The sequence below is a fragment of the Theropithecus gelada genome, chromosome 20 (assembly GCF_003255815.1).
Source record: "Theropithecus gelada isolate Dixy chromosome 20, Tgel_1.0, whole genome shotgun sequence".
NCBI classification, from domain to species: domain Eukaryota; kingdom Metazoa; phylum Chordata; class Mammalia; order Primates; family Cercopithecidae; genus Theropithecus; species Theropithecus gelada.
This window is the reverse complement of record NC_037688.1, coordinates 41,711,582-41,737,804: the sequence shown is the minus strand read 5'-3', so window position 1 is coordinate 41,737,804 and position 26,223 is coordinate 41,711,582. Positions and strand designations below refer to the sequence as shown.

Genomic DNA, 26,223 nt, shown 5'->3' with positions numbered 1-26,223 from the left:
GCCCTGCAGCCTTCCACTTCTAACCTTCTTACTATTTGTTGAGCTGGAAGGTAGCCAAGTACTCCTCGTCTTTGACTCCTGTTATGCCAGGCATCCGTTTCTGTGGCTTTTCTAATTGCCACCATTTGTGTCTTATTTTTGTTACCATTTCTGAGGTTAGAAGGGGCAGACTGTGGAGCACTTCTCTCCTGTTGACACATACACAAACGAGCACAGCACTGCCGGCTGCTGGCACTTTTTGGGGAAAGATGGTCCCTGATCTGGGCAATTCCATGGAAATTAGTTTATCACTTGAGTTTGGTGCCCTGAATGCAGAGTGACTAAGTAATTGACTATCAACCTGCTAATGATTTGTTTGGGAACAGGAAGCGGTGTTAATGATCATGTCCTGTGAGATAAAACTCAGAACAATAAGGGTTTTTCCTTTGCTGATTCATCATGACAAAACATTCCTGTTTTATCTAATATGAAGATTTTTACCTTCTAAATGTAAACCAGTTTCACCTGCTCCCAGGAAATCTTGGTTTGCCTAGGTGTCTTTCTGGTATCTCCTTGACTTAGGGACCCTTACCTCTCCTTTGATCTCCTTGGCACCCTGCCCTCCAAAATGTCTGAGATACTTCAACTTTTAATACCTGGTGGACTGCCATTTCATTAAAATGTGTGTCTCCCATGGTTTTACCTTTTTAGAGTGGGAACTCCTTCACAAAACAAGTTTTCTAATCATCAGAAATAGTTTTTTATTCCCCCCAAACCAAATGGTTTCTGATTTTGTGTGTGCATTTTTTAAAAGTAGCATTGATTTTTATATTTATCTCAGTTTAATAGATTGTTTAACATAGTATTGATATGTACACAGCCCTTTTGCCAGAAAGACATTACCCTCTTTACATTGGTTAGCTGTTAAGTCATACAGGTATTCTATATTTTTTCTAGATACTTTCTAGAATTTTTGGTCGGACAGGCCAGTTGTATTTCACATTGGTGTTGATGACTTTGGCCAGTATCTGGAATAGACTTAACTATTCTAGAAAAGTGCACACTGCAGTGATTTTTCTTAGGTGTGATGAGCCCCGTGTGGTGTTAGTTGTTCCTCGCGGCAGCGTTTGCTGTTTTATCAATGAGCTGCATGGAGTAAATTGCTGTCCTTGTCAGGAATAAGAATGGTTCCCTCTTTTCCCCTTTTCTGCGTCCTGCTCCTTGGCTGTGTGGTTTGTGAGTGTTTTGCAGGGCCTCTGAGAAGGGGGGGTGGAGACATGTGATAAATTGCCAGAAGGAGAGTATCGGTAGGTGCCATCCTGGAGCCTTGAGAAGCCCGCTAGGAGTGGAAGGGGTGGTTCCATCCTGAGTGCTAGTGGCAATTGAGGAGGGTCTAGAAGGATTTTCTTCTTATCCTTAAATCTTATTTGGCGACAGATGATGGCATTGTTCCTGCTGTCCTCTTTGCTTGGCCTTGGCTTAGCTGGCTGACCCTGGGAGCAGCTGGCCTAACTTGTTTGCTCTGAGCAGGCTTTGGCCTTCCACAGGATGTCATTTTCTGTGGGTCCCAGGAAAGAATGTATTTTACAGGCAAAATCCAAAAAGATGATTTCTTCAGACATGATTGTGTTTGCTTTTCCGAATAAGGTGCTAACGTAAGAGTTGCTGTTTTTGACACTGGGCTGAGCGAGAAGCATCCCCACTTCAAAAATGTGAAGGAGAGAACCAACTGGACCAACGAGCGAACGCTGGACGATGGTGGGTCTCAGTGGCAGTGAGAACATGGTCATGTGTGGACGTAGGACATCACTCCGTCCTCTCTGATTGATTGAGAGTGTGTTTAGTGCATGATTCCACAGTCTGTCCAGCAACTATTCAGACAAGCCCAAGTTGTTACTTTGCCTTTTGTTGCGGCAGAAACTGCTCTGAATACCTCAGAGGATGTCGGGAAGTAGCGCTTCAGGAGAGAGTGGGGATGCCTGGTGCGGGGGCAGCTCCCTGTCCGGAAGAGCGTGGAGGTGGCTAGACCTGGAAGGGGTGCTTGTGCCAGTGATGTCCAGGGGGATCATAGAGCGGCAGCAGAGGCCCTTCTCTCTCTAGCACTTGGAAATGGAAGGCTGTGAAACTCATGGCCTGGAATGTTGCATCCTGGCACTTGGTCTCCAGTGTGTTTAATGGGATTGTTTTCTTTATGGACTACAGGGTTGGGCCATGGCACATTCGTGGCAGGTGTGATAGCCAGCATGAGGGAGTGCCAAGGATTTGCTCCAGATGCAGAGCTTCACATTTTCAGGGTCTTTACCAATAATCAGGTAGGTGTTTTGAGGACCCCTGAAACTTGAGGAATTCATACTGAAATGTAAAAAGCAGAATCACTGGACTTTACACACTTACGTAAAAGGAGTGCACGTCAGTGACGCTGAGCCATTCATACCGCAGCACACGTGCCCAGTTTACTGTTCCTCTGCCTCCTGGGTAGCTCCACCCTTCTCCCACCAACCACTGTGTCAACCTAACTTGAACACTGAAGACCCTGCTGAGGCTACTACTTACGATTCTTTGATTTCCCATGTTTCTTCTCTACCTCCAGGCTTCCCCAGACCTCTGTGCCCTGGGTCGGGTGTCTGCATGATAGAATAGAACAGTGGCACGTAGAATAAGTGTGTTTGCCTCCCTGATTGGGTTCCTACCACCTTCAGCTGTTTTATTTACCTCTGTGTCCCCACACCTGGCATTGTGTTGGGTAATGTGAGTTTACAAGCCTTATTCCTTCACTCTTCATTTGGAAACTATAGAAAAGGGAGAGGGTCCTAGTATTTGTTTCTTTTTTCATCATTTATTTTTTAAGGTTAATTTTTGAATATTAATGCATAGCTCAGAAATGTCAAAAGGTAACACAGTGAGGCCCCCACCCCGTCCCCGTCCAGCAGGTTCTTTCCTCACTTGCCCGTGTCTCTTGTGTGATGATGTTCCTTTCTTACACCTCCTTCTAGAATTTCTTTGGTGTATGTAACAAAATATAAATACGTGGTCTTTTAAAAGCCTTTTAAAAACATAATCTTAATCATTGCATTGCTTCTCTTCCTACTGTAACCTTAATTTTATATTTTTAAAAAAGCAACAGCTGAAGGTGATCCACAAAGTAATGTACCTTTTGTAAGGAACATAGGAGCACTTGAACATCAGAGGACTAATACTATGAAATAACTGTTAACCGCTGCCGTTTGTCCTTCAGTCTGTTTAGGAATGAAGAAGGTTAGATAGATAAGTTGAACTATTCCAAAATGCTTAACTTCATACAAGTGCCTTGGATGAGTCCTTTTACAGGAGAGGAGAGGGGCAGTTGGAAGCGTGGGTGTTTTCTAGGAAGGCATTCTTTGTGTGGAGAGCTGTGCATTTCACCTGGAGAGACAGGCCGCCTGCGGAACACAGCTGTCTCTTCCTTGGGTTCAGCTCCAAGGACTTAGAACTTCTAGGTGTTGTGTTTTACTCTCCAGAGCATTATGCATACTCAGGATTTATTTCTGGTTTTAAGTTAAAAAAAAAATTGAGGGAAATACTTTATGATTTTAAGAGCCTTAGAAATAAAAACTGTCCTAGCTCTTTAAGACTTGATTGAAACACTAAGCAGACTGTTTTAATATTTAACTAGGTATCTTACACATCTTGGTTTTTGGACGCCTTCAACTATGCCATCTTAAAGAAGATTGACGTGTTAAACCTCAGCATCGGCGGCCCGGACTTCATGGATCATCCCTTTGTTGACAAGGTTTGTGGAGTCACTGCACACAGGGTTTGGGTGACAGCTCCTGCTCTTTCGCAGCCCAACTTTGCATCATATCTAGTGTGTTGGTAGCTTTTCATCCAGGTGGTGACAGCTTTGTGAGAACAGATGGCTAATGACGTGCACTTCAGTGATGTGCATGTCATAAATTGAGTGGGTTAGAGGCCTTAGAGTAGGTGTTTATAAGGAGCACATGGTGCCTTGCTGGTTCTTTTTTTTGTATTTTTTTTTGAGATGGAGTTTGATTCTTGTTGGCCAGGCTGGAGTGCAGTGGCGTGGTCTTGGCTCACTGCAACCCGCCTCCCAGGTTCAAGCGGTTCTCCTGTCTCAGCCTCCCAAGTAGCTGGGACTACAGGCGCCTGTCACCATGCCCGGCTAATTTTTGTATTTTTAGTAGAGACGGGGTTTCACCATGTTGGCCAGGCTGATCTCCAACTCCTGACCTCAGGTGATCCACCCACCTCAGCCTTTCAAAGTGCTGGGATTACAGGCGTGCGCTACCATGCCCTGCCGATTCTTTCTTACCTAAACATGCAATTTGTGTTTTCCTGAAAGTGACTAGAAAGTCAGCATCTGCTCTGTGCGCCGCGTGCTTCTCCGTCCCGGGTGGTATTCTCTAAACCTGCAGGTTGCCAGCACATCCACCTTTATAATGGTTCAGTGCTGCTTTTTTAGAACTGTTTTTTGATGTTGTGTATGGTTGTTTTTGTTTTTTGTTTTTTGGACAATTATACATTAAGAGTGGTATACTTTCATTAAATAAATGCTCATTTTGTAGGTGTGGGAATTAACAGCTAACAATGTAATCATGGTTTCTGCTATTGGCAATGACGGACCTCTTTATGGGTAAGTAGCCCCAGCAGGGATGACCTTGGGGATTTTTTCCCCCTTAAATAACTGAAAAATTGTTATCTGTTTGTGTATCCACCTATGGTTACCTGTTTATATCTGTCTAAAACTTTGTCTTAAGGATGTTTTCCTCATGTAAAAAAATACTGTAGGATGTATGATGAACACCCAGGTACTCACCACCCACCTCAGCAGTTGTCACCTCAAGGCCAGTCTACCTTCTATTTATATGTCTTTAAAATTTTGTTACAAATAGTAATTTAGAAGCCTAAAGTTTTTATTCTACTATTTTTTTCCCCAAAAAACCAATCAGAAAAGTGAATCTATTAGAAAGGGATTCTGCAGTGTTGATGAGATCTGTGTGCGAAGCACTGGGGTAAAGAGGCAAACGGAAGAGGTTTCTGCCTATCTCTGAAAGAGCAGGTGCGAGCACAGTGACACTCGTTCACGGAGGAAGCGCTGGCGGGCCTAATGGCAACATGGACAGTGCTTTGGGAGTTGATGAGAGGGATCATGTAGGAGGGAGGCAGGGAGGACGGTGTCACAGGGGGGCCTTCGTGCTGAACTTAAGCAGCACAAGATGTGAAACATTTGCCACTGAATCCCAGCCAGTACACTCCTGTCTGGTTCGAGGTCTCAGTTTTCTTTCCACCAGCAGCTTCGTTTTATTCTCTAGATAATATTTATAAGTCATTTCTTGTGCTCAGTTTCTGTAGGATGCTTTACGCAAATCCAGGGTGTAATAGGAGGTGAAGCTATGTGAAGTTCATGTTTGTATATCTCAGAAAACGTGGATATTGGCATTCATAGGATTCTAGCCTGGTAGTTGAGTAAATGATCCTAACCCTCATTAGAGGTCCAGCGTTCTGGATTTTGCTGTGGCATCAGTGATACATATCAGGAGCCATAGATGAAAGTGGCACGAACATACCCTTGCTGTAGCTCTGCCGTGACAAACTCCAGTTATTAAGTCATCTCGTCAGGTGTTCTTGTCTCCTTTTTAAATGTTCGTCCCATTTTTGATGTTCCCACTCATGGCTGGCACTCACCAGTTCAGAGTCACCGGGTGTCAGTGTTTCCTAGCCTGTTTTCCTATCTGAGTCTTTTCCCACCCCAGCTCTTCCAGCATGGACAGGGATGAAAGTAGGTGTGAAAGCAGACAAGTCCGACCTGCCGCTTATGGCTGAGGCACCGTCACTTCTCTGAGCCCCAGCTCCCTCACCTGTCATGGGAGCAGAGAGCAGCCTGCATGGTGCCTGTGAGGCTGAAATCAGACAGTGCGGGGAGGAGAGCACCATGAATGCCGACGATGCTCTGTGAATGACAGCTGATCTCTTTCTGTTTTGTGTGTATTTCTACCGTTCAAACATATATTCTAGCAGTTTTCTAATCAAGAATCTGCAGCGGATTATTATTGCCTAATAGATGAAATCCACATTTTTCTTTTGGTTCGCAAGGTCTTCAGTATTCTGGGCTGAATTGCAAACTTTTTCTATAAAGGGTCAGATAATGAATAGTTTAGGCTTTATGGTGTGAAAGCAGCTGTGGGTGATATATATGTAAATGAACATGACTGTGTTCCAGGAACGCTGTATTTGCAAAAACAGGTGTGGGCTGGTTTGGCCCATGGGCCGTAGTTGGCCAACTCCAGCCAGAATCTCGGTTCACCTTGATCTTCCACTTCCCCACACACACCTTCCTGGAATAAGTGTCCGCCTTCTGTTTCTTTCAGGTCTTCCGCACCCCGTCCCTCTGCCCGTCTTCCTGGCCATGCCTGTCTGGATTCTCAGCTCTTTCACATACTATTCTGACTGCTTTCTCACATGCTGGCTGCCGTTCTGAAACCCTGTGGCTTTTGTGGGTGGTTGCACTCGATAGCTTCTTGTCAGAGTTGTGAGTTTATAGTGGGTTGGAGGAGCAGAGCCTTGCAAGGAAGGCCCCGTCTCCACCTTGTTTGTACGCTCGTGCTGCCTCACACAGACCTGGGCACCTGCTGGCTGTTGCAGTGATGGGACATGGCATATGATCACAGCAGCCCAGCTTGTGGCGGGTGTGGTTTTTTCTGCTCGGGCATCTGGTGGGACTCCTCCCAGGGCTGGTCTGAGGACAGTAACGTGCATACGTCAGCTCCTCTGGGAGCAAGGCACACATCCTCCGGTCCGCTTTGCTGTGGTCTCTTTGGGTCCTGCGCTCTGTGGTGCTAGCGAGCCTGCAGCCTCAGCTCCCTCTTTTTCAGTACCAGCAATGATTTCTTAATGCCTTCTCTTATTTTTTAAGAGTTTAAAGTACACTAAGCATTATAGGGATTGACAGGTAGAGGAGGGTGGAAAGATGGTATTTTTTTGGTCACCTTCGGTAGGAGTTTCTATCAGTGACTTCTGTACCAACCTCTGCTCCTTGTGTTCCTGGGAATGTGTAAACATCTAGCATCAGTCATCAGAAAATCATTATTGGTTCCTCTGAATGCTGGTAGGATATTGGTGGCCAGTGGGCTGAGAAGGCAGTACCACTTTGTCTCGGTGTGTTGGGAATTGTCAGCTAAAAACACTCTAGAAGGAGAACTTCATGCTGCTATTATCTTGTAAGCCACTTGGAATCAGTTGTAGTTCTTGAATTGTCAAAGAGTTCATTTTTTTGGTAGTATAGCCATTATAGATAAAGCTTAGCAATGCAGTTTTATAACTGAGTATCTCATATTTTCAAATAGTTCACCTTTATTTTGACTTTGTGGTTTACACATTTTTGCCATTATTTATTTCACTATAATTTCTTTGCAGATCTAGTGCACTTAAGGTATTGGAGACATCTAAGGAGCTCAAGATTACAGAGTAATGATAGTCCTTCCACAGTTCCCTAGGAGGAGGGTAGAACAACACCACAGAAGGTCAATTGAAAACTTACCACTTCCTGACCTTGGCAGATGCAAATGTGTGGTTACGGTTTCTTCCCAGAGAAGTGTGTGATTTAGTTGGGGAGTTAAGATGAATGTACTGGGAACAGTTTGAAAGTGACGTGAGAATGTGTCATTAGATGATGAACTGTGATCATGTTAAGTGTTGTGAAGTTCAAGGCAAGTACAGATCCTTAAGGCCTGGATTGCTGGAGGGAAAAAGTGAGCCTTGAGCCTCACTTTTTAGCCCCAGTGTGCCAAGTTGACAGGGAGGAGAAGAAAGGAGGGGCGTTGCAGGTGAGAGGGTGTAATTGGAGCACAGTATGAACGTGGCAGGGTCATGCGTTTCACAGGCCAGCCGTGAGGAGCTGCACACGTCTTCCCGCAGAAGAAGCTCATACAGTCTTAGATTGTTCTGGGAGTATTTGCCCTGGTTTCAATCATGCATTTTAAATTATTTCTCTTGTTTTTCTTCTTTTCTTTTGTCTTTTTTTTTGTCTCAATATAGCACTCTGAATAACCCTGCTGATCAAATGGATGTGATTGGAGTAGGCGGCATTGACTTTGAAGATAACATCGCCCGCTTTTCTTCAAGGGGAATGACTACCTGGGTACACTTTACTTTGCTAAATAACTGTATTTGGCTGGACAGACTACTGTGGTTAGTGGCACCGGTTGTTCATGAGCTGTGGGGTGTATTTGTAAGTGCACAGACACCGTCACATTCCCAGGTGAATAGCTGGGGCTGTAAGTGCCTGCCCAGCCATGAGGACGAGAGATCTGGCCCCTTCAGCATCTGCCCCTTCACTCTGGCAAGTGCACAGCTGCTGTGATCATTCTAAGTGTGTCTCCCAGTTTCAGTTATTAACTGATTTCTAAGGAACTCATCTTTTTTTTTTTTTTTTTTTTTTTTTTGAGACAGAGTCTCACTCTGTCGCCCAGGCTGGAGTGCAGTGGCCAGATCTCAGCTCACTGCAAGCTCCGCCTCCCAGGTTTACACCATTCTCCTGCCTCAGCCTCCCAAGTAGCTGGGACTACAGGCACCCGCCACCTCGCCCGGCTAGTTTTTTTGTATTTTTTTAGTAGAGACAAGGTTTCACCGTGTTAGCCAGGATGGTCTCAATCTCCTGACCTCGTGATCCGCCCGTCTCGGCCTCCCAAAGTGCTGGGATTACAGGCTTGAGCCACCGCGCCCGGCCTGAACTCATCTTTAGGTGAATTGGGTTCCTGCCCATTTACCCTATCTAGTAGTGGTAACTGTTTACCCTATCTAGTAGTGGTAAGCAGTCCTCCTCAGTGGTAGGTGAGATGATTTTTTTTTTTTTTTTTTTTTTGCGGGGGGCCTTAAGAAGTTGGAGAAGCCATTGAGAACAGCTTAATATCAACTCTGCTAACCCAGAAACAATTGCATTTAGCTGGACAAATTCAAAATAACTGCTACAGTTAATAATTCAGCTGTTCGGGGTTTAATTATGCAGCAAATTCACCCACCTTTACCTGTCAAAGTTTGATGAAAAATTAGATGCTCATGCAGAACAGCAATTGTGTACCTTTGCCCTCACGGTGGCTGAGGGGAGCACCCGCCCTTCACTTTCTTCAGGGTCAGAGCATCTCTCCTTGCTTTAACTTCACGTGTCACACTCGGAGGCCTCAGATAAGTCCCTGCAAAGATTCCCAACTGCCTGGGAACACTGTGGGCCTCGTCCACACTGCAGCACTTTACGGGATAGCCTTTGTACTGTGCCTTCAGCCTGAGCCTTTGTACTGTGACAGTGTCAGCCCCTAGCGTCCCCGCCACTCAGCCTCACCAGGGGTCCCCGCCTCCCACACTCACATGCCTCTTCCTGGAGCTGACGCATTGGCTGGGGACCACTCTCTCATGTGATAGTCTGTCCAGGGCAGGCTGCATGTCCTCCCATCCATGCTCCCTCAGCATGTTCCTTGTGCTGCCAGATACTAGGAAACTGCATCCGCCACTTTGTCCCCAGCTCCCCGTGTAAACGCTCTCACCGAACCATGACGAGATGTCACGTCCATGGCCTTCATCACCAGCCAGCTTTTTAATGGCGTTTGAGAAGTGTCCCTCCATCATCACAGCTGCAGTGGAGGGTGCCTTCACTCGGTGTCCCAGTGTGTGTGTCCACGGTCCTTGGCCTTCCCTTCAAATTGGTCTCATGTTTTCTGACGGAATATTTCTTGTTTTGCCCCAATTCTTAAGAAGCTTAAGCGAGTACTTATTAAAACCTTATCCCAAGTTAGTCGGGTGGTTATCTTGTTCCTTCTCAATGGTTTCTTATTTCCTCTTTTACAACCATTTGAAACATCCACTCATACCTTGTACTTTTTTCCTTGTAAAGAAACATGTTTGGGTTTTTTTACATTTTAATTTTCTAATTTTTCTAACATATTTCTAAGTTTAACTTATCTAGAGATAAAGCATTTTCCGGTTTCTGGTCTTGGTGATAAGCCAGTGTGCGCTTTCTAGTCTGGCATGTCAGCAAAATTGAAATACTTATCTTTTAATTGCTTTATGCCTTTGCCGTTGTTCTGGTTGTTATAAAATATATTTTTAAAATGTTACTTTCTACGTTATCATTTAAGCTTATTTTCTGTATTGTAGTGAATTTCTTTGTTTTTTTTCTCTTTTGTTGGAGGCGGGGGCTGAGAGGAACGGGTTCTCACTCTATTGCCCAGGCTGGAGTGCAGTGGCTCAATCACGGCTCACTGCATCCTTGACCTCCTGGGCTCAGGTGATCCTCCTGAGTAGCCAGGACTACAGGCTTGTGTCACTAGAGCTAGCTAATTTTTGTTTTTTTTTGTGGAGATGGGGGTCTTGCTGTGTAGCCCAGGCTGGTCTGGAACTCCTGGGCTCAAGCAGTCCACCTGCCTCGGCCTCCCAAAGTGTTGGGATTATAGGTGTGAGCCTTGGGCCCGGCCTGGAGTGAATTTCAGACTAAAACCAGTACCTTCTTAAGGTTATGCTGTGTAACCCATATCTCTGTTCTGATTTGATTCACTCATAACTGCATGTGGCTGTACAGCAAAGTATGAGACATAGAAACCAAGCTGCTTTTATTCATAGGAGCTACCAGGAGGCTACGGTCGCGTGAAACCTGACATTGTCACCTATGGTGCTGGCGTGCGGGGTTCCGGCGTGAAAGGGGGGTGCCGGGCCCTCTCAGGAACCAGTGTTGCTTCTCCAGTGGTTGCAGGCGCTGTCACCTTATTAGTGAGGTGAGTGCTGCCCCCCAGAGAACAGTAGCTCCCACGTCAGGACAGGAGCACTCGGTGCCAGCAGAGCAGGAGTTGTGTCTTACTTCTGCCCTGACTTGGGTTTGAGAGCTTAGGCCCTTCACAGCCTTGCTCTGTCTCTCCTCCTTCATCTCTGCAAAGAGTAGGAGTCACTTCTTTGATAGTTAGATGACTTGAATGTGAACACACTTTATAAGCTCAAGTAAACATAGGCAAAATACCTGTTTCTCTGTTTGTGTTCTGTTTTCTAATATCCCATTTATGTGCTAGAAGTGTGCTTTTTATATCCAAGCAAGCATATGTATCAGGCAGGGAACAAAAAGTAAGATATGTCCTTGCCATATATCCTCCATTTCCTTGGGGATTCACTTAAAAAAAAAAAAAATTGCATATATGTAAGATATTCAACATGATGTTATGGGATACATACAGATAGTAAAAAGGTTACTCTAGTGAAACGAATTCACACATCCATCTTCTCAGTGTTACCCATTTGTTGTTTTTGTGACAGGGACTCACCTTTTAATGTTCTCTGTAGCTAAGGATGTCAAACCCGCCAGGGACTGACAGTCACCACTCCGCTTTGTCTCACTGAATCTCCTGCAGTTGGAGTGAAGCTTAGTGACTGGAACTTAATCTTGCAGATAATGAAACTGGAAGAAAGGTCTCAAAGAGTCTGGGTGCAGTGGCTCACACCTGTAATCCCAGCACTTTGGGAGGCTGAGGGAGCAGGTCACCTGAGGTCAGGAGTTCAAGACCAAACTGATCAATGTCGTGCAACCCCGTCTCTACTAAAAATTACAAAAATTAGCCAGGCGTGGTGGTGGGCGGCTGTAATCCCAGCTACTCAGGAGATTGAGGCAGGAAAATTGCTTGAACCTGGGAAGAGGAGGCTGCAGTGAACTGAGATCGCGCCACTGCACTCCAGCCTGTTTGACAGAGCAAGACTCTGTCTCAATCAGCCAATCAATAAATAAAGTTCTCCAAGCGAGTAGACCAGAGTTGATGTTCACATGCTGTCACTTTCTTCGGAGGCCCGTGTTTCCTTACTCTCAGTTATAAAAAGAAGTCTTTGGGGCTGGCATTTATCTTGTCACTGTATCTTCCTCCAAAATAAATTGTACTTCTTCTATTTAGATGAAGTTTTAGTTGAGTGTTGTGATAACACACAAAACTCTGCATATTTGGAAGTTATTCTGTGCTAATTTAAAAATTAATATAGGCTAATAGTATTAAATGTCTTTATATTTTAAATTCTCTTTAAGTAAATTGAATATTGATTTTAGCTTCTAATGCCAGATATTATTTTGTTAGTAATCCTTAATAAAGCTAGATATTGGGCTGGTTGTGGTAGCTCACACCTGTAATACCAGCACTTTGGGAGGCCAAGGCAAGAGGATTGTTTGAGGCTAGTAGTTTGAGACCAGCTGGGGCAACATAGTGAGACCCCATCTCTACCAAAAAAGGGGGTAGATATCTATCTCTTTCCCCTTTTCTCTGTTCTTCCCTTACAGTTTGGAGCCAAATTCTTGAGAATGTTGACGTTGGCCAGACTGGCCTCTGGAGAATAACCGTGTGCTTGCTGGAAACACTGTCTTCTCTTCCAGTTGTTTTCCTCTCTCCAGTGTTACATCAAGTGAGGAACAGAGTGGAGGGAAGGTGGATAGTGGGCTACCTGGCCTGCTTGCACCCTGGTATTTGCCAGGTGGAGAGGACTCAGTTAGGGCTCCTGTTTCTAATTTTGTTGATTCTAGAAACAGAAAATACTGGTTCATTTCTCCTACATGCCATGATTGTTAGCGGGAAGTGAGGGCTCTGCCTTCACCGTTGAGCCCATCAGCTCTCTGCTGTTGAGTAAGCGGGCAGCCGAGGGGTTGTTCCTTTTCCCGGCAGCTTCTTTAAGTACAGATATTTTCAGCAACAAGGAAGCCTTTCAATCTCATCATCCCACTGCAGCAGATAAAAATGCCATTGTGATCATTCAGAAACACCTCTGTATGTGACAGTCGCTCATAATAGAAGCTGAGCAGCAGTGGCGGGCCTCCTGAGCTCCAGCCTGATGACGCTGTGAAAGGCAGTGGAACGCAACCCTTGAATTCACTTTATAGGCAGGAAGAGGAGGAAGATTGTTGACCTGTAGCTTTGAGCAGTTCTTTTATTCTGTCATTAAAAACTAATTCTGCTTCATCTCATCTTCTTATGTCAGATTTCCCATTTAGAAAACCTGCCTAGACTCCAAGACCAACCACTATCACATACAAATATTTAGGAACTTAGGAGAGTAAGTTTTCCTTTTTTGCGTACTGATATTCCCCCCTCAATTTTAGGAATTAAAATTGACTTGTATTTATAATACATAGATACATAAAAATAGATGTTTTAATGTTAGTATCACCAGGCTGAGTTCCTAGCCAGGTCACACTGTGTGTTAAAGCTTGTTCAGATGCATTCTTATGGTGAAACTGAAGGTGGCCTTAGGTCTGCGTCGTTCTGAAAGGCATCGTCCATCAGGGTGGCTCGTCCCAGACAAGCCTCCCAATTTGGAAACAAAAAGGTGAGGATTGGCTTTGGAGGCAGCGGTCCTCACTCAGACCTGTGCCTCCTGCCAGTCCTGTGTTGTGGCCCCTCCCCAGGATCTGAGTGTGCTCCTCTTCCTCCCAGCCAGGCGGTGTCCCATGGCATCTTCTTCCTGTGGCCAGCAGGTTTCCCCTCCCCTGAGGAGTCAGGACGTCCTACACATTCATGCCTTCTGCAACCTATGTGGTTGTTCAGTTGAATTATCAGAAACATACATGCTACTGGTGCATTTAGCATAAATGGCCCTAGCCCATGGGTCCCGTAGAAGGTTGCGGAGCGGTCAGTCCTGGAGCAGGTACAGAAATGAGTGCGCTCTCATGCTTTCACACAGGCTGTGCCAGACAAGCACCCGTTAGATATGAAACAAGACTGCAGGCCTCTCGTGTGCACGTTTGTAGGTTAGGTTTCAGTGGTCTGATTTTCATCCGTTTACTGAGAGAAAATGAACAAATGCTTGATTTTTCCTCCAGCACAGTCCAGAAGCGTGAGCTGGTGAATCCTGCCAGTATGAAGCAGGCCCTGATTGCGTCAGCCCGGAGACTCCCCGGGGTCAACATGTTTGAGCAAGGCCACGGCAAGCTCGATCTGCTCAGAGCCTATCAGATCCTCAACAGCTACAAGCCACAGGCAAGGTCAGTGCGCCATCTTGCCAATGGGCCTTTCTCTCCTTCACTGGGCTCTGGGCAAATTTTCCCTTTGCACTGATACAAGCCTCGAAACAAAAAATGATGACTAAGCACAGAATTCTCGGGGTGCTCAGAGAGGTTTTTCTGCTGCTTCTACCAGGGTACTGCTGGCAGAACTGGTAGCTACTTTCGACTTACCGATGTTATCTATAATATAAATGGTTAAAAGTAATGATTTCTGAGTGGTTTGGGTTTTTTTTTTTTTTGCTTTTGTTTACTTTTTTAGACTTGAAATAATCTTAGGTTTACAGAAATTTTGCAGAAATAGGAGAGAGTTGTTGTAACAAGATTGCCCAGTTTCCCCTGATGCCACTGTTTCAGATCACTGGAGTACAGCTGTTAAAACTAACCTACGAACACTGGCCCTGTGCTGTCATTCACCTGCAGACCACATGCATCTCGCCAGCTCCCATGGTGCTCCCGTCCGGCCTGGGCCCTGCTTTGTTTTCACCCTTTATTTTGAAATGATTTTAGATTTATAGCAAAGTTTCACAAATAGTTCATGAGAACCCCTAAGTCCTTCCCAGCTTTCCCTAACCTTAGTATCTTCCGAAACCTCAGTATGAGCACCAGAGCCTGGAAATGAATCTTGGTAGCACTGCTGACCACAGCATGAGCCTCAGAATCTGGAAATGAACCTTGGTGTAGCTCTGCTGACTGACCTGCAGGCTTCATTCAGATTCTACCCATCATCCCACAGGTTCCTTCTCTGGGATCCAGTCCAGAATCCCACGTTAGATTTCATTTTCCTGTCTTCTTAGTTTCCTCTAATCACAGATGGTTCCTCCGTTTTCCTTCATCTTATTACTGGTGGTGTTCATTTTCATCATTTGATTAATGTGGTCTGTCAGTCTGGGTCCTCCAAGAAGCAGACGCCAAGCTAGGATTAGATGTTCAAAAGATTTGTGGGGAGTGAGGGCCTCTGAAGGATAAAGGGAAGGGTGTGGGAATAGGCAAGAACTGCAGTGCTGATCTGACACCGAAAAGATAGGAGAACTGGGGAGGAAGAGGCTCGCACAGGCCTGAAAAAGTTTTAGCTCATGGGAAATCCTTGAACCAGATTGCCTGTTGGAGGAGTCCTGTGTCCCCCAGGAATGGGCCTGCCCTAGTGCCTGCTCTGTGCTTAGTCATTGGCTGGGAGCAGTCCCAGGGGGGAAGCATGGGCTTGGCACAGACGTGTGAGGACCCGAGGGCAGCAGCTGCAGGTGTCCTCCTGGAGAGGAGACCTGAGCTGCTGGCCCTGTGGGGCCAGAGGTGGCACCTGCCAGATGTCTCCACTGTGCAGCCCCTGTTTCCTTTGTGACTTCTCAGTGTCTCATGGGGGCGTGTTTTGAGATGGTCTTGTTTCTTCACATACTTCCACTCACTCATGTTAGCATGCCTTCATGGTTCTTGCTTTTGGTGATTACTCCTGAGGACTTTGACACATGATGATTTTCTTTTTCCTTTGTTCCATTTGTATTTATTAACTGGAACTTTGCTGGAAGGAAGAACTGTCCTTTCTGTCCCATTTATTTGTTCAGTTCTTTATATCAGTATGGAAGCACAGATATTTATTTTACTCTGTGGATTGTAATTAATATCATCATTTAGTTGGTCGTTCAAATTGTCCCAGAGTTGGCTGTTGGGAGCTCCGTCTAGTTGGCTTGTGTGTGTTTTCAGCATGTGTCCAGCCTTTTCTGAGCACTTCTGTCTTCTTGGCAGCGCAGGATGTCCTGTCATGCACTTCTGTGCTCTAGCCTTGGTATCAGTTCTTTCTCCAAGCAAGTCTTTCCTGATGGCCTGTTCTAATGGTATTGAGACACCAAGACCTGGGCACTCGGGGTGCTCACAGCTGCTGTGCTCACAGTGGTTACTGCACTCTTCAGACAGAGCTGGGCAGTGTATGGACACGTGCACAGACACACACGCCTGCTTCTGTATCTGCCTATCGGTGTATGTACTGGAAACATGAGGAATGCCACCTCCAGGTTCCACCCAGTATCTCAGTGTTCATTCCAGCCTTTCCCTCTCCTTGTTTCTGTTTATTTATTTATTTCTTGTTTACAGAGATGGTCATGTTAAACCTCTGTTTCAGCTCCATTCTCCAACAGTGAGAAGCCTGGCTCTCATTATCCACAATATATTGACTTATTTGCTTAGTCCTAGTATATACATACTGAGCAGCTTTGGAATTGCTAACCCGTGTCTTTGTGAATTTTTTAAATATAGTATTTTTGATAGTGCATCATTATCTTTGGCCCTACAGAATATAGTTATAATGTTTTCTTCAGTTACTTAGGTTAATTCTTTCCTTGGTGTCTATTTTTAGTACAGTTGGACTCATTTATTCATATTTGTATTCCTTTTTAGATTTCCCCCACATCCTGATTGATTAGAACTTATTGGGTGTGTGAAACATTACTGTGGTTCTAAGGATGTGTTAGTTTGTTCTTGCATTGCTATAAAAAAAATACCTGAGACTGGGTAATTTATAAAGAAAAGAGGTTCAACTGGCTCTTGGTTCTGCAGGCTGTACCGGAAGCATAGTGCCAGCACCTGCTTCTGGGGAGGCTTCAGGAAGCTTCCAATCATGGCAGAAGGTGAAGGGGAGCCGGCACATCACATGGCAAGAGAGTAGGGAGGTCCCAGACTTTTAAACACCCAGGTTTTGCCTGAACTGAGCGAGAACTCAGTTATCACCAAAGGGATGGTGCTAAACCAGCCATGAGGGATCTGCCCCCATGATCCCATCACCTCCCACCAGGCCCACCTCCAACATTGGGGATTACAAGTCAGCATGAACCTTGGAGGGGACGAGCATCCAAACCATGTCAGTTCCCATTCGCTCATTATTTCTACCAGGCTTCCACACATGCCTTAGGTAACGATCACATCAAGTTTGGGTTTATCCTTCCCCCCGCCCCTGCCACCCCAGAAATGAGCACATACATAGAAGGATAGCATTGTTGTGGATATTCTTTTGGATTCTGCTTTTTTCACTTAACGTCTTGGAAATCTCTCCACGTCAGTGCATAGAGATTCTCTTCCTTTTTCACAATCATATCCTGTGAATGTACAATTGTTTAAGCTATTACTTGTCTACATGTGGGCTTTTAAATTGTTTCCAGTATTTTGTAATTATAAACTTGCAATGAATAACCTCAGGCCTGTGTGTCTTAGTTTTGTTGGAGGTGTTCCTTCAGGGTAAATTCCTAAAAATTTACGCTGCTCAGCATTGAGAGTGTCCAGTAGCTCTCTTAGGTAAGGTGGCACTGCTGGTCCAGGTTGAGAGCGTCTGGTAGCTCTGTTAGGTAAAGTGGCATTGCTGGTCAGCGTTGAGAGCATTGGGTAACTCTGTTAGGCATTGCTTTGTTTCTCTGCGGAAGGGTTGTGCCTGTTTGTGTTGTGTGAGCAGTGTGCGTGAGTGCCGGTTTCCCCAGAGCCTCACCGACAGAATGTTCTGTCATACTTGTTACCTTTTACAAATCTGATTGGTAAGGAATAGTATTTCAGTATTGTTTAATTCGCGTTTCTCTATTTATGAATGAGTTTGAACACCTAAGTCTATGTTTAAGAGCTTTTTTTTTTTTTTTTTTTACCTTTCTTGTGAATTGTCTGTTCATTTCTTTTTCAATGGGGTTTTTGGCCCCTCTTCAGAGTTCTCAATATATTAGGGTTAGTAACCCTGTGTCAGGGATGCATGTTGCAGATTTTTCTGCCACTTTGTCATTGTCTTTTGACTTAATGTAAGGTGTTTTTGCCATGCAGTTGTTGTTTTTTAATAGTCACATTTGTTACTCTTCTGCTGATGCCTCTAGATTTTGAGTCCTTAGAAAGTCTTTTTCTGCACTGAGGTAGATAAAAGAGAAATGCACCCATGTTTTCTTCTAATACTTGTTTGCTTTCTTTTATTTACTTGAGATTCCTTGATCCATTTGGAGTTTTATTTTTGTGTATTGTTTGGAAGTATGGATCTAATTTTTTCTTTTGCCAAATGGCCACCCATTTGTTAAAGCTCTTGTGATTAAAAAGTTCATCTTTGCCTCAGTGATTTGAGATACTGTCTTTATTATGTATTAAGTTTTCATGTGTATTAGGTCTATCCCTGAGGTTTCCATTCTGTTCCACTGGTCTGTCTGTCCATGTACTGGTACCACACTGTTTTGATTATAAATACTTTGTAGCATGTTTTTAATGTCTGTTAGTGCTAGTTCCTCTTGTATTTTTTTTTTTTCAGTGTTTTCTTGAGTATTCTTTTTTCTTTCTTTTTTTTTTTTGTGGCAGGGTCTTGCTCTGTGGCTCAGGCTGGAGTGTAGTTACATGATCTTGCTTCACTGTAACCTCTGCCCTCTGAGCTCAGGTGATTCTCCCATCTCAGCCTTCCAAGTAGGCGGACTGCAGGTACACACCCCTACGCCTGACTCATCTTTCTATTTTTAGTAGAGACAGGGTTTCGCCATGTTGCCCAGGCTAGTCTTGAACTCCTAGGCTCAAGCCATCCTCCCACCTCGGCCTCTCAAAGTGCCCCCAAAGAGATGACACGTGTAAGTCACTGCACCCGGCCCTTCTTGGCTATGCTTACATGTTTGTTTTCTTCATATGAATTTTCATATCAACTTACTTAATTCTATGAGAGAAGCTTGTTGGAGTTTTTGTTGCATCAAATTTTAAATGAACTTAGAAGTAGTATTTTTACAGTGCTGTTATTTTGTCTAAGAGCAAAGGATGTATTTCCGTTTGCTCAAGTCTTGTGTGTCTTCCAGGAGGTTTTACAGTTGTCTTCATATAGGTTTTACACATTTCTTGGTAAGTTTAAGTATTTATAATCTTTTTGTTGCTGTTGTAGATGGGGTTTTCTCTTCTTTTATATTCTCTAACTGGCTGATTTATTTCTATATGTTAATTTTATATCCTGCTACCTAATTGAATTATTGTTTGAGTTAGTTTTATTATTGCACCTCTCGGGTTTTCCAGGTATACTAACCTGTCATATGGAAATAAAGATAGTTTTACGTCTTCCTTATCGATTCTTAAGGCTTCGTTGATTATTTTCTGTCTACTTACATGGGCTGGTATCTCTAGCACAGTGTTGAACAACAGTGGAGATAGTGGCTATCCTTTTGTTGTTCCTAATCTTAATGGAAATGCCTCTTGTGTTTCTCTGTTAATTAAGATGCTGGATTTATCCCTAAGGTAGGGGTGTGTGTGTATTTTTTTTGGTAGATTATCTGTCTAGTGCTGTTTTTTTTAGTGTTTTCATCAGGACTGTGGATTGAATTTTGTAGGCTTTTTCAGCATCTAGAAAGGTAATCATATGAATACTTTAGACCTATTAGTATATATGGTTTATGATGTTAATGAGTTTCCCATATTACATTTCTGAAATAAATCCCACTGGTTTTGCGGTGTTGTTTTCTTAATATGATGTTGAATTCTGTTTGCTGATAATGATTTCTTAGTTAAATCATGTTGAATTAGTAGTTGAATTAAACTGATTACAGAGCACAGTTACCAGCAAAGTTTACAAACACATTTCAGGTAGAACAGATACCTTTGCTGATGCATACAATTGTGGTCACATGGCCAATCCATTCAGATTTTTAAAACTAGGTGGTACCTATTTCCTTTTCTTTTTTTGTGAACTTTAGATTTGTGAAGCTGGTATCTATTTAGATGACTTAACTATGATATTTGTTGATTATAACTGCCTGTGAAAGTCACAGTGTCCCTAAAGATACTCCATTTGGTTTCTTATGTAGCAATTCAGTTGGCCCAGATACATCTTTGTTATTACAAACTAATAAAAAATACTCCTTATACTGTAGTTGCTGTTTGAGAAAGGCTGGCATCTCCTGTAATGAGGTGAAGCAGTTGAGCAGAGCCTCATGCCCACTGCACGTGGGTGCAGCTTAAGAAGCAGGATCCACATGTGCCTGGTGCTCTCAGGGAGGCCGTCTTGGGTCACGTCTTGCTTGAAACATTTGTCTCTTGCCTGTCTTTTCACCTGTTCGGGCGTAGCTGACACCGCTGCTGCACTAGGAGTGATGTGAACCCAACACAAACTCAGTTCAGATAAGGGGAAACCATGAAACCAACATAATTGCCAGAGCACTTGTGTCAGCACTTCTGATACAAATTACGTCAGGTTCCCCAGCACCTCTCCCACGCTCGGCGCTTTAGGACTCATGGGACTCAGCCTGTGGTCACACTCCCAGCTAAGATTCATTGTAGTGGCACAGCAAGGACGCACAGCGGCTTTGTAAGGGAAAAACACACCTCACACGGAGAGAGCCTGGAGAAATCCAGGCACAGCTTCCTAAGCTCTCCCCTCTCTCCTGCCAGGTGGGGTCTCACAGAGCTGGCCCCTTTCCCAGCAGCAGACTGCATTGACATGTGTACATGTTTGTGCCCAGGGAAGCCCTCTAGAGACTCAAGTCCAAGTTTCCATTAGGGCTGGTCACATACTCATTCTCTGCCAGTCACAACTCCCACAGCTCCAGACTTGCAAAAGCAGAGGTGTCCCTGCACATCGCACTATCTGTGTAGACAGCAGGTTGGCACAGAGGCCTTATCTGTGCCGGAGCATTCCAGAGCCAAGTCCCCAGATGCCAGCCTAGGGCATCCCTGTAAGCAAGCCCTTCTCAAGCTCCGTCTGCTTTGTTAACTCTTTCTGGTACAGTTGTGTTGCTTCATTGAAGTTTTCTCATATGATCTACTCTAACACTGTATTCTTTATTTCAGTTTGAGCCCCAGCTACATAGATCTGACTGAGTGTCCCTACATGTGGCCCTACTGCTCCCAGCCCATCTACTATGGAGGAATGCCGACAGTTGTTAATGTCACCATCCTCAACGGCATGGGAGTCACAGGAAGAATTGTAGATAAGGTGAAACTTCTCTCTGACTTGGTCTCTGACTTGATGGTGAACTTAGACACAGCCCAGACCTTTAGGCCATAGTTATTTCTGCTGAGAAATAACTCAAAAAAAGGAAAAGTTCTAGGCCGAGGAGAGAGGATCACTTGAGCCCAGGACTTCAAGACCAGCCTGAGCAACAAAGTGAGACCTGTCTCTACAAATAATAAAGAAATTAGCCAGGGATGGTGGCACGTGCCTGTGGTCCCAGATACACAGGAGGCTGAGGTGGGAGGATCACTTGAGTCTAGGAGGTTGAGGCTGCAGTGAGCCAAGATCATGCCATTGCACTCCAGCCTGGGTGACAGAGCAAGACCCTGTCTGGGAAAAAAAAAAAAAAAAAAAGGAACTAGCCCTGTCTAGGGTGCCAGAGCTGTTGGAAGTAGTGATTTGTTATCTCCTAAGTCTGTTACAGAGTAAGTCAGGGCATAAATTAATTAAACCAATTTTGCTTTTTTGCTTTGGCGTCTTGAGTTTGGCTCCTAAGTCAGCTAATTACATTTGATTTTTCATCTATACAATTTTGCGCCTATAATTAAAGGCCCAGTTGTAGTATTTCATTCTTTTTGTTTTTGTTTTTGTTTTTTTTTTTTTTTGAGACAGAGTTTCGCTCCTGTTGCCCAGGCTGGAGTGCAATGGCACGATCTCGGCTCACTGCAACCTCCACCTCCCAGGTTCAAGCGATTCTACTGACTCAGCCTCCCAGGTGTCTGGGATTACAGGTGCCTGCCATCACATCTGGCTAATTTTTTGTACTTTTAGTAGAGACGGGGTTTCCCCATGTTGGCCAGGCTGGTCTTGAATTCCTGACCTCAGATGATCCACCTACCTCAACCTCCCAGAGTCTTGGGATTACAGGTGTGAGCCACCGCGCCTGCCAGTATTTTATCCTTTAATGTGTTTGAAAGATAGTCTTTTTTTTTAAATATTGTTTTGTAAATTTTTAAAAATCTTAACTGCATAGACATTATCACAATAATTAAAAATAGAGAAAAAGAATAGAAAACTCGCTTCCAGCCTTAGAATACTAACTTGGCCACTGTTTTTTAAATATTCTTTTCCAGCCCTTTTCTGCAATACTTACTTTTTTGTTATCATTGTGCAACTGTCAAAAATTTACAATTTTTTTGGTGGTTCTCATTATATCGTAAACATTGAAAAATTCAACTGCCGTGCATGTTGGCTCAAGCCTGTAATCCCAGAACTTTGGGAGGCCGAGGTGGGAGGATCACAAGGTCAAGAGATCGAGACCATCCTGGCAAACATGGTGAAACCCTGTCTCTACTAAAAATACAAAAATTAGCTGGGCGTGGTAACACACACCTGTAGTCCCAGCTACTCGGGAGACTGAAGCAGGAGAATCGCTTGAACCCAGTAGGCGGAGGTTGCAGTGAGCCGAGATCATGCCACTGCCCTCCAGCCTGGTAACAGAGCAAGACTCTGTCTGTAAAAAGGAAAAGAAAAGAAAAATTCAACTATGCATGGCACCAGTATACTTCTTAATGGTTGTTTATGTAGAAATAGTAAATTATAATTTGTTTACTATTTTCCTTTGAACTGTTAAGTAGTTTTCAACTATAAACATTTCACTGAATATTTTTGCATATATGGTTTTCTTTTCTTTTGAATTATGTCTTTAACATAAACTCCCTGGATTTGCTCCCTGAATCAGAGGGTGTGAACAGTCAAGGATGGCTCTTGGCACATCCTACCCAATTCTGTCCAGTAGAGTTATGTCAGCTTAGACTGCTGCCAGTGGGGTTCAGGAGAAGGTGGCTCCACCAGACCTTCACTGGGGGATTTGCCTTTTAAAGTGTTTTTATTCCAGTAGTGTTTTTAAAAATTGAGATAAAATCCACGTACCATGAAATTCACCCTTTTAGGTCATACAGTTCGGTGGGTTTTAGTATATTCACAAGGTTGTGCCAACATCTCCTTCAGGAACATTTCCTAAAAGAAACCTTAATACTCATTGTCAGCCACTCCTTCTTCCTTCCTCCAGCCCTTGGCAACCAGCCTGCTTTCTGTCTCTGTGGGCTTGCCTGTTCTGGACTTCTCATATCAATGGAATCCTAGAGCATCTGTTCTTTTGTGCCCGGCTTCCTTCCCTCAGCTTCAGGTTTTTACGGTGTGTCCACGCCGTGGCGCTGTCAGTGCCGTACTGCTTTCCACGCGGAGTAGTGCTCCACTGGGCGGGTCGGCCACGTGGTGTTTCTCCGTTCATCTGTTGCTGGGCATGTGGCTGTTCTAGATGGTACATCTTTCAGCTTTCAACTTAGAGGGTGCCTTGTGTAATGTGCACTTCAGTTCTTTGTGGGATGGATATCTTTGGTGTGTTTACGAATTGTGTTTCCTCTTGTATGAGTTACACGTTCATTTCATTAACCCATTTTTCTCCTGGAATTGGGATTATCTCTATCAACCTAACAAGATCGTCCTGTCGTAGAGAAATTAACCGTTGCTGTGTTTTAAGCAAAATGTTCCTCCAGGTGATGTTCTTTTCCCTTTAATATTACTTAATTGTGGTGGGGATTTTTTTTGCTTCTGTAAAAGTTTTACATTTCATGTAGTTGAATTTTTATGTTTTATGATTTCTGTTGTTTTACAGATGAGAAACATCCTTCCAGAGATAGAATAAAATTTCAATTGTTTCTAATTTTTATGTATATGATTGTTAAATATTTAATTCTTTCATATGTGTTAATTTGGTATGTGTTACAAGAGATGAGCGAAAGTTTTTCACTTGCAAACCAGTGGCCCCAAGAGCATTCTTTAAAAATCCCTTTTCTTCCTCATTATTTGGGACACCGTATCCTACAGATATTTTTCTTTTTCTTACTTTTTTCTTAACACACTGGCTTACTTGGGAAGTAAGTTCTGGCTGTGTGGACCGTGAGGGAAATGAGTCATTTAGATTCATCTGAAATACTGGTTAGTTGCAAGCTCTCGTTGGCGTCTCTTCCAGATGGCCTCTGCTCATGCTTCCCTTTCTGCTTTTCTCCCACCTGGAGAGGAGAAGGGTGGTCATCTCGCAGCTGAGCCAGCCCTTCCTCCGGCCACCTGTGTCTAGCTTCAGACTGTGACTCTGGACAGCTGGTATCCCTGTCATGTTACTACTTTCAATTAATGGGATTTTTTTAAGCATACAACTAATTGGGAAATAACCTTAAATCTGAGAGTTTTCATCTGTGTAAGTTCTCTCAGCCAGATAAAGTTCTTCATCAAAGAACTTTTGACAAAAGTTCCTCTGTTTTATAGTGGAAAAAAAAAAAGTCTCCATAAAATTGGAGGCTGTCAGAAATAGCGGTTTCTAGACTTTTCTAGTGGTATGTTCCAGGCAGTCCACAGGTTACTTTGGTTGTAGTTACTTAGTATCTGTGTATAAATTTTATTTTCCCCTATTTAAAGAAATATTTCTCAGAACCAGTTTTGGTAAGAATTGAGTTTTTCTGGTTTCCACGTGTTTTCTCTTGGAGGTTTTCACTTCAGCCTTTGCCTCATTTCTTTTTCCTGCAGCCTGACTGGCAGCCCTATTTGCCACAGAACGGAGACAACATTGAAGTCGCCTTCTCCTACTCCTCGGTCTTATGGCCTTGGTCGGGCTACCTGGCCATCTCCATTTCTGTGACCAAGAAAGCGGCTTCCTGGGAAGGCATTGCTCAGGGCCACGTCATGATCACTGTGGCTTCCCCAGCAGAGACAGAGGCAAGGACATGCGGGAAAGTGGCTTGTTTTCTTAGCTGTTGGACATCACCTTTCAGGGAGGGACAGGCCAAATGCCTGGGGTCTCCGTTGGAAGTACAGTTGACAGATAGGCTTAGCCTCAATGGCCACAATTGGTGGTTCCAGGGCCTCCGGAGCTGCTGGAGTTTGAAGAACTAGCTCAATCAGCGAGTGCTAGTGCTTGCCATTCTGTGGCCACACAACAGCAGAGAAGACTGTTTTGTACCAGATTTCAAGCTCCAAAGAAGTGCACCAAAAATATACCTTCTCTAAAAGGAAATGTAGGGTTAATCCTATGAGGCTCTAGTAGTTTTTATTAATAGAATATGCCTTAAATTTTAACTCTTAAACTCTTTAGGTGTTTGAATAGACTTAGTTGTGATACGTGAATCTTTTATCAGACATTTGTTATTGGAAATTCTTGTGTTCAAATTTTTTAGGTTAAATTGATAAATATAAATGATGTTTTTAAAGCTGAAAGTTTCGTTCTGGGCAGTGAGGGCATTTCAAGTTTCTTTTTTTTTTTTAGTCAAAAAATGGTGCAGAACAGACTTCAACAGTAAAGCTTCCCATTAAAGTGAAGATAATTCCCACTCCCCCACGAAGCAAGAGAGTTCTCTGGGATCAGTACCACAACCTCCGCTATCCGCCTGGCTATTTCCCCAGGGATAATTTAAGGATGAAGAATGACCCTTTAGACTGGTAAGCACCCCACAGGATGCACTTCACCTCCCCAGCCTCCGTGGTGGGAGGAGGCACCACTGTTCCCACAGCTCTTGGAAAGGAGATGTTGCTCAGCTTCTCATGGAGCCTGGACTCTGGTGATGCTGCGATGTTCAGGCCTTTGCCATGCTCTTAGGGCAGCCTGACTTCTCTTTTGAAACTTTCACAAGTATGATTGTGCAGTAAAAGCTTGAAGTTCCCTTTAACTGTTCTCTTTTCCTTCCTTCTCCCATTGAGCCAGTCAGCAAATCCGTCAGTCTTACCCTCAGACTACATCCTGGATCATTCCATCCTGGCCTTCTCCCCTCTCCCAGCCTAGTCCAGGCCATTGTCATCTCTTGCCTGGACGGCATCAGTAGCTCCTGAATGTCACTGTGTTGCTATTGTTGCCCTAAATTCCACTCCTCTTGTAGCAACCTTGGTAGTCTTTTTAAAACATAGATGCTAACAGTTTGCCTCAAGCTCTCCAGTGACTGCCTATTCTGACTTCCTCACCTAGCCAAGCCCCCTGGTGTGACCCATGCAGCCCTTCAGAATCTGGCACTGCTTCCCCCGCAGTCCCTATACCTCCTCTCCCCGTGCCTGTTCCCTGCAGGGCAGCTGGGCTGACTTTCTCTTGGCCCATTAGCCAAGCTCATTTCTGCTTTCATGTTTGGACTAAGTTTGAACTCCATGCTGAAAGTAGGGGAAGGGGAAGCACTGAAGATGTGACCAGGATAGTTATAGAGTCAGATTTGCCTTTTAAAATAAGATGTCTCTGGCAGCCAGATTGGAGGGGCTCAGACCAGAGACGGGTAGACAGGAAGTGGTGGGAAGTTCATAGACCAAGGCGAGCCTGTGGGCCTGGAGAAGAGCACCTGGAGTC

At 44.2% G+C, this 26,223-nt stretch overlaps 1 protein-coding gene across 2 annotated transcripts in view; it reads left to right on the top strand.

The window, feature by feature from the left end:
- MBTPS1 (membrane bound transcription factor peptidase, site 1) overlaps positions 1 to 26,223 on the top strand; it is a 65,126-nt gene that overhangs the window by 22,556 nt on the left and 16,347 nt on the right. For both annotated transcript variants that reach the window (XM_025369791.1, XM_025369792.1), the window contains 10 exons: positions 1,627 to 1,737; positions 2,182 to 2,291; positions 3,632 to 3,748; positions 4,542 to 4,609; positions 8,011 to 8,113; positions 10,585 to 10,736; positions 13,802 to 13,963; positions 20,741 to 20,885; positions 24,429 to 24,617; positions 25,165 to 25,337. In XM_025369791.1, coding sequence (XP_025225576.1) covers positions 1,627 to 1,737; positions 2,182 to 2,291; positions 3,632 to 3,748; positions 4,542 to 4,609; positions 8,011 to 8,113; positions 10,585 to 10,736; positions 13,802 to 13,963; positions 20,741 to 20,885; positions 24,429 to 24,617; positions 25,165 to 25,337 — 1,330 coding nt within the window. The remainder of the gene's footprint in view (positions 1 to 1,626; positions 1,738 to 2,181; positions 2,292 to 3,631; positions 3,749 to 4,541; positions 4,610 to 8,010; positions 8,114 to 10,584; positions 10,737 to 13,801; positions 13,964 to 20,740; positions 20,886 to 24,428; positions 24,618 to 25,164; positions 25,338 to 26,223) is intronic.